Genomic DNA, 6,896 nt, shown 5'->3' with positions numbered 1-6,896 from the left:
TAACAAAGATAAAAAAAAATAAGTAAAATCAGATAGGGTCCAGCCATAAATTTATCATTTTGAACTTCGGAGCAGAGGTAAATTCTCCAAACCAATACTTTAAAGCTCATAATGCTGGAACAATAAACAATGGAACATATTAAAACATCCAAGTAACGTTTCAGACTTAACTCACAAGAATATTGCAGATAAACAAGAAACACATACCTGCAACATCAACAAAAATTTCACGCTTGTAACCCTTGTGTTTATTTTTGCACCAAAAGTATAGAAGGCCAACAAGGAAAAGAATAACAATTAACCCCATAATAATTCCAACAATGAGTCCAACTTTCACTTTATGTGGTGAACCTGCCATGTAGGAAAATTAGTATCAGCTTGTAGCTAAGAGAGAGAAAAGAAAGGGGAATTGGTAACAACACAAAATTAAACAGAACCACAAGAATTTTCCAATAAAATAACCTTGGTCTGTATTACTAGATGCACAAGGATGAGGATAATTCACGCCACAATTCAATTTATTTCCAGAGAAACTGCAGCAAGGAAAACCGTGTAAATAGAGCAATGTACTAAAATTCTTAAAAAAACAAAAGGAATGGTACATGTTAACATGGATAAACATCTAAATGTCTAACGCATCCTAAATTCAAATATTATATCCAGTAATTCCAAACATGGTATATGGGAACAGACCCACAAAGAAGGGATGAAAACATTTTCAAATTGGTGTATACTTAAAACTATTTTTACCTATCACTAATTAATATAAGCTAGCAGAAAAAGTAGGAGGAAAACAATTGTCACTGTTTAAGGCTCCAAAGGCCTACACATTGAAAGCTTTTAACTCTAGTTCAAGGCTTGTAATGAAAGCTTAAGCTTGTTTGCTTGACCACTCGAAGATGTCCGGTTCCCTTCTACATTTCATAGTGGAGTGATAGATTTTATACAGCTAGAATGGTGCAAAAATATTAATCATGTAAAGGAGTTTGTGAAAGATAACTTTGTTTCATTGGTGTGAAAAAGGGCCAATTATATATAATATTACCATTAAGTAGAAAGCAACAAGATTATGTAAAGTAGTGAAGCTACAAGAATTAAACTTGATTTTCTGGAACTTACTTGTACTTAGTTACTTTGAACAACTGCTCCGGGATTTCACCACTAAGATCATTTGAATCTAACATGCTGCCAAACAGAAGTTTGAACAACCAGTCAGCTAATAAAATAACAATATATACTTAGCAGTAACCTCAAAATTGTATAAAGAATTATTTCACATACACATTGATCAAGCTTGGGAGATTGCCAAGTGACTCTGGTATAGTGCCATTGAGATTGTTTTGACTTAGTGTCCTGGTTTCCAGGCGGGAAAAAAATGATTCAGCATGGCATAGTAATATGCTAAGACTCGTTATATCTATGTAAAGTAAAACCTAGTAATTAGAGATTGTCATACTTACAAGAATTGGAGCTTAATTAGATTGCCAAGGGAAGATGGTATTTGGCCAGTTAATCTGTTATTTTCCAAATCCAACCTGCCCAAGTTTGTCAGATTTCCTAATTCTTTTGGTATGTTTCCTGTGATGGCATTCCCTTGCAAAGAACTGCATGATAAAGCATATACACATCAATGATTAGACTAAAAAATCCAGCTTGACTAACAAACCACTTTTATCACCTAACTACCCAATCATATGAAAATCTAGCTTGACCAAGATTGAATGAATGTGTCATACTATGAATACTTACAGAGCAGTAAGATTTTTTAGAACTCCTATTCTTGGGGTCAAGGTTCCTGTGAGTCCCATTAATGCTAGAGAACTGCATGAATCAAATTATGCATGCACCAATTCAACATACAGTTATGGGATCGAAAAATATAATGCTAATATATAATTTTTTGTTGTGGACAGTGAAAGTATGGCTTCAGCATCTTTTGCAAATCAAATAATAAATAATGTCTTACACTTGAATGACATTGTTGCTCTGGTCACAGTTAACACGCGACCAAGTACAAGGGTTCACTTGATTTACATTCCAATCAGTAAGCTGGTTAGATGAAGCATTCAGTGATAGCTTCAACGCATATAGAGCGTCTCCTGGATATAAACAAGAATGTTAGTAGGATAAACACTGCAATTTTTCACAAGATCAAAAAGGCATATATGTTTCAAACTTCAAACCCCTAATATTTCAACTGCAACATTTGAAAAAATGGTATTGTACCTTGAGCATCAGGTAGCACAAATGAACATAAGCAACCCAATAACAGAACCAAAAATAAGAAGCTCATCTCTACTTGGCATCAACAAAGTCCAGGATAATCAATTAGCAAATGAAAATTGTCCATCTCTGCAGTGCAGAATCATCAAAATCATTAATGATGACAACAAACAGCATGCGAAAATAAACAATAAAACAATACTGAACAAGCTGATGCAGTGATGAACAAAAATATATTGTGATCAAAGTAATTAATGATCACTCCTGCATCTAAGAAAAATTGCTTGTTGCATCAATGAAGGATCACATAGCTAACTGATTTTTATTTAAATAATAATAATAATCCACATTTGCCAATTTGAGCAAACTATGCAGAACTAAAAAGCAGGTATATTTTGTCGTTTCTCACACTCGTTAATCTAAATAATGGATAAGGAAAAGGGGATAGTTAAAGAAATCATTCAAATGGTGACAACCAATAATAATAGTAATTGTTAATTCTCAATTCTCACCATCTATAAAAGGAGAAGATCACAATTTTAGCTTTATTTTGTTATGGTTAGTTGGTTACTTGGATACAAATGCCGATTACACAGCCAATTCAGTAAATTTCCTATTTCAGCCGCCAATTGAAAGAATGAAAAAGAAAAAGAAAAAAAAAAGAAGAAAGAATTGCTTAAACCAGCAAAGGATGCTTGCTTTCGTCTCACACCAAATATGCCAATTGAGAGAATAAGGAAAGGACCTGCACAGTTATACAATAATACAAAATTTGGAATTAAAGCGAGTTAGATTTCAAAACAAATGAAGAAAAAATAACATAAACACAGGATTGAGAGAAACACTGTCATAATCGTGAACAGGTAGTGACTGTGGCCACAGAATCATTCACACAAATGGACAAATAGAAATGCGTATACGCCCAAAACGCAGCAGAACATTAACAAAAGCGCGATCCAAATAACAAACGAAACGGCAGTAACAGCAAAGAAGAAAACGGAATCAGAATCAGGTGAAAGAAGATCAGTGTGTAGTGGGGATACAGTAAATTTTGAAAAAAAAATAACAAAAGAAGAAGAAAGGTTTAGAAAGGTACTAACTATGTAATGAAGAGCGTTGAAGGAGAAGAAGTGTGAGAGAGAGGTAGCTGGCAATAAGGTATGACAGCAAATGTTGAACCGAACCTTCTGTCCCCTTTGCTTTTTTTTCTTCCTTTCTTTTTTGGTTACTTTTTATAACGTTTTTCGCATTTCCTTTTTCTTTTTCTTTTCTTTTCTTTTCCCTCTCTCCTCTCTCTATCTATCTTTGATTTATGATTATTACTACTGATTATAATAATTCAGTATTACAGGTATTGACCAGAAGAATGTTGAAATAGAATCATGTTTAGTAAAGGAAGATTGGAATTTGGAAAGCAAAGACACAGCAATTATTGTTGATTTGTTGCCAGTTGCCAGCACCACACACTCCTCTCTCTCACTCTCTCACAGATTGGACTGCAGAAGAAGTGAAGTGCTGCCTCTTGTTTGTTGGTATCCATGCGTCGTTACTCGTTCTACTTTCCACTGATTGGTTTGGGTTCTTCCTTTGAAAAAATGTTCCCCACTTAAATTTAGTAATATAATCTAATCTAATATAATCTGCCATGAAAAATATCTTTTCACAAATCATCACTATGACTCGATTTTTCTAAAGTAAGAACAGAAACAGTGGTAATACAATGGTACCAAAAAGAGATTTAAGTCTCTCCATTTTAAATTTTATCTTAAACAGTAAAATGTAATTTTTTATTATTTATTTTATAGATAAAATATAAAAAAATTATTTAAAAATAAAAAATTACACTTTATTTTTTAAATAAAAATTCAAAATTTAAAAGATTTAAATTTTTTAAAAAATTTGTATTTTATTTTTTTTTCACAAAAAATCAACAACATATTTACTTTAAGTTAATAATCAAATTAGTCTTTAAAAAATCATTCATTATTTAAATTAATCTCTAAAAGATTTTTTAATTAAATTTATTTTTTAAAAAATTTAAATTAGTCATATTAGTCATTTTCTCAATTTCATTACTAACAGTATCAGAATTTTTTGATGTGGTATGTTAAGTAATATCACAACATACACTTAATAGTATTAATTGACTATTAACTTGACTAATTTATGAAATTAAATCAAATTAATCCTAAATTAAGAGATTCTAATGCATCAAGTTCTTCCATCAATTAGGCTTTAATTTGATCTAATTTTATAAATTTATTATGTTAATAGTCAATTAAGACTATTAGGTGTGAGTTGTAATATCACTTAACGTGCCACATTAACAAATTTTGACAATCAACAAAAAAAAAAGTAATGAAGGGACTAACATGACTAATTAAAAATCTTTAAAGGACGAATTTGATTAATAACATTTTTCGGAGTTGAAATCCATTTTAACCTTTTAAATTTTTGACTGGCCTCAATTTTGACCCCCACATTTATAGTTACCCAATTAACACCCTAAAATGTTGAATCGTGCCCCGCATTTGCCCCCTGTCGCTAGTTCCGTTAACGAAAATCTTATGTGGCACGTTAAGTCGCCAGAGTGTGTATCCATGTGTCACCCAACTTGCCAGAGTGGACGTGTGATGAGTGAATGATGTGGCAAAATTTGAATGAACTCAATTTAACCCCTCCATATATGATAAAACCCTAATTTGCAGCCCTCCTTCCGAATACGTTTAAGACTGTGCTGGTGAAATGATGAGTTCAAGAAGCCAAGTTGCAGGGAGTTCTGCACGAGCATGTTCTCATGGGACTTCCGTGAGGAATCCTACTGGTGGGAGGTTGGGAAAGATTCCTGATTGGTGTGGTTGTGGAATGCATCCAGTGCTTTGATGGTTTGAGACAAATGCCAATCCTAAAAGACCATTTTATGTGTGTCCAAATTATAATACAAGTTCTCAATGTCGTTTTCTTCTTCTTCAATGTGTTGCTACTGGTATTTGTGTTTGATGAGTAATCTTAAAAATTTTTTTCTTTTTGTTAGTTGATGCGAAATTGGCAGAGTTCTCGGAGAATGTGGTGTGGTTTCTTTATGTGAATAGACAGTGAAGAAGAACAGAACTTAGTGGGCAAAACACAACCTACAAGCAGTGATGATAGTTGGAAGATGAATTTAACATGAAGAATTACTTCAATGAAAGTTCAAATTAGGTGTTTGAAAATATGGATTAGTATTTTAAGTTTGGTTATTTGTTTAGTTGTGTTTCTGACGGTTATGTATGGTGTAAGTAAGACTAAATTTTGATTTAAAATGTGAACCTAAAGGTGTGTATTCTAAGAGTGAATAAAAGTATTGTATTCAAATTTTCATGAAAAAGAAGCATGGTGTTAGCTTCTATGGTAAATATGTAATGTTGCAATAGTAAGGAAGTAAAGTTAAGTATTAAACATATTGGTACCATTCATAAACCCGAAATAAAGTGTCTACATTTAGTGAATATTCAAAAGCATTGCTTGCAAATAACTGAACAAATATCCAGAAAGTCATGAACAAAATACATATAGAAATTCTTTAACAAAATAGCCAAGTATTTGGACACACATAACCATGTTCCAATGACACAAGATAAACATAGTTAAGAAAATAATTAACCTAACTATAATAGTCCATCACAACTAAATATCATTCATTTCTTTCTAGGAGGTTCGAATGCTGACTTCACTACTGATGTTGGGACAAATTTCATGAATTCAGCCATTCTTAAAGATGTTCCAGCACTTGCTCTTTGCAATGGGTCAATACTTGATGATCCTGGGGTTAGAGATGCTTTCCTCTTAGGTTGTAATTTGTTGGGCCTCGTTGCAGGAATTACCTACAATTGCATAAGTAGAATACAAGTCCCCGTCAATCAAAGTAAAAATTAAATTAAACAAATATTTAAAATAAACATTAAGAACACAAAAAATACGATATATTGGATTTTTACTTATTCTTGATTTTCATTATTATCTAATTGTGAAAAAGGTGTCTATAATAGCACAATCTCTGAAAGAGCATTAGCCATTATTGGGATTATAGAAGTGACAACATCAATTGTTAGAATAGAATCACCCTCTACTTCTTCATTTTGTGCAGACGGACCATCTTTAATTTCATTTACATTAGAACCTTTTTCTTTCTCCTTAGCTAATACAGTTGCTGGTGCAGCAATTGCATTTTCCATAGTGGAGGAAGAATACAATTAAAAAAATATTAAAAAACATATTAAGTAAAATTTCATTCCAACACATAATAATTAAAAAACATATTAATTAAAATTTCATTCCAACACATAATAATAACTAAAAAAATAATTCTAAATTAAATATCTAAACACTACATTTATAATAATATTTAGCTCAATAATTATTCACAAATTTTATAAATTAATTCTATTTTATTCACTATTTCTAACACTTAATAATAATAATAATAATATACATACATACATATATCTAATTAGTACTACTATAACATTTCTACTAAAATTTAATATTATCACTACTATTTTTATTAAATTAAAATATTGAATAATAAAAACTTACATAATTTAGATGTCCAAGATAATAAATTATGTGAAAATCTGACTGATTCACTTCTTTTTTTGTCTTCTTGACATTGTTTTTAAAATTTTTTACGCTTT

The 6,896-nt window shown here is 31.3% G+C and overlaps 1 protein-coding gene across 3 annotated transcripts in view; it reads right to left on the bottom strand.

Moving 5' to 3' along the window:
- The window catches only part of LOC107481807 (probable LRR receptor-like serine/threonine-protein kinase At5g10290), a 6,029-nt gene extending 2,219 nt beyond the window's left edge, over nt 1-3,810 (bottom strand). The window contains exons 1-10 of one of the 3 annotated variants that reach the window (XM_016102127.3): nt 3,324-3,810; nt 2,736-2,968; nt 2,227-2,352; nt 1,967-2,099; nt 1,750-1,821; nt 1,461-1,604; nt 1,282-1,353; nt 1,120-1,185; nt 463-533; nt 208-351 (exon numbers count right to left, since the gene is read on the bottom strand). In XM_016102127.3, the coding sequence (XP_015957613.1) occupies nt 208-351; nt 463-533; nt 1,120-1,185; nt 1,282-1,353; nt 1,461-1,604; nt 1,750-1,821; nt 1,967-2,099; nt 2,227-2,293 (769 nt within the window). In that variant the 5' untranslated portion in view covers nt 2,294-2,352; nt 2,736-2,968; nt 3,324-3,810. The remainder of the gene's footprint in view (nt 1-207; nt 352-462; nt 534-1,119; nt 1,186-1,281; nt 1,354-1,460; nt 1,605-1,749; nt 1,822-1,966; nt 2,100-2,226; nt 2,353-2,735; nt 2,969-3,323) is intronic. The other 2 variants (XM_016102125.3, XM_016102128.3) reach the window with 2 other exon arrangements.
- Between the last annotated feature and the right edge of the window lie 3,086 nt (nt 3,811-6,896).

This window comes from Arachis duranensis, chromosome 3, assembly GCF_000817695.3.
Source record: "Arachis duranensis cultivar V14167 chromosome 3, aradu.V14167.gnm2.J7QH, whole genome shotgun sequence".
Classification (NCBI taxonomy): domain Eukaryota; kingdom Viridiplantae; phylum Streptophyta; class Magnoliopsida; order Fabales; family Fabaceae; genus Arachis; species Arachis duranensis.
The sequence above is the reverse complement of the archived record's forward strand: the minus strand, read 5'-3'. Positions and strand labels throughout refer to the sequence as shown.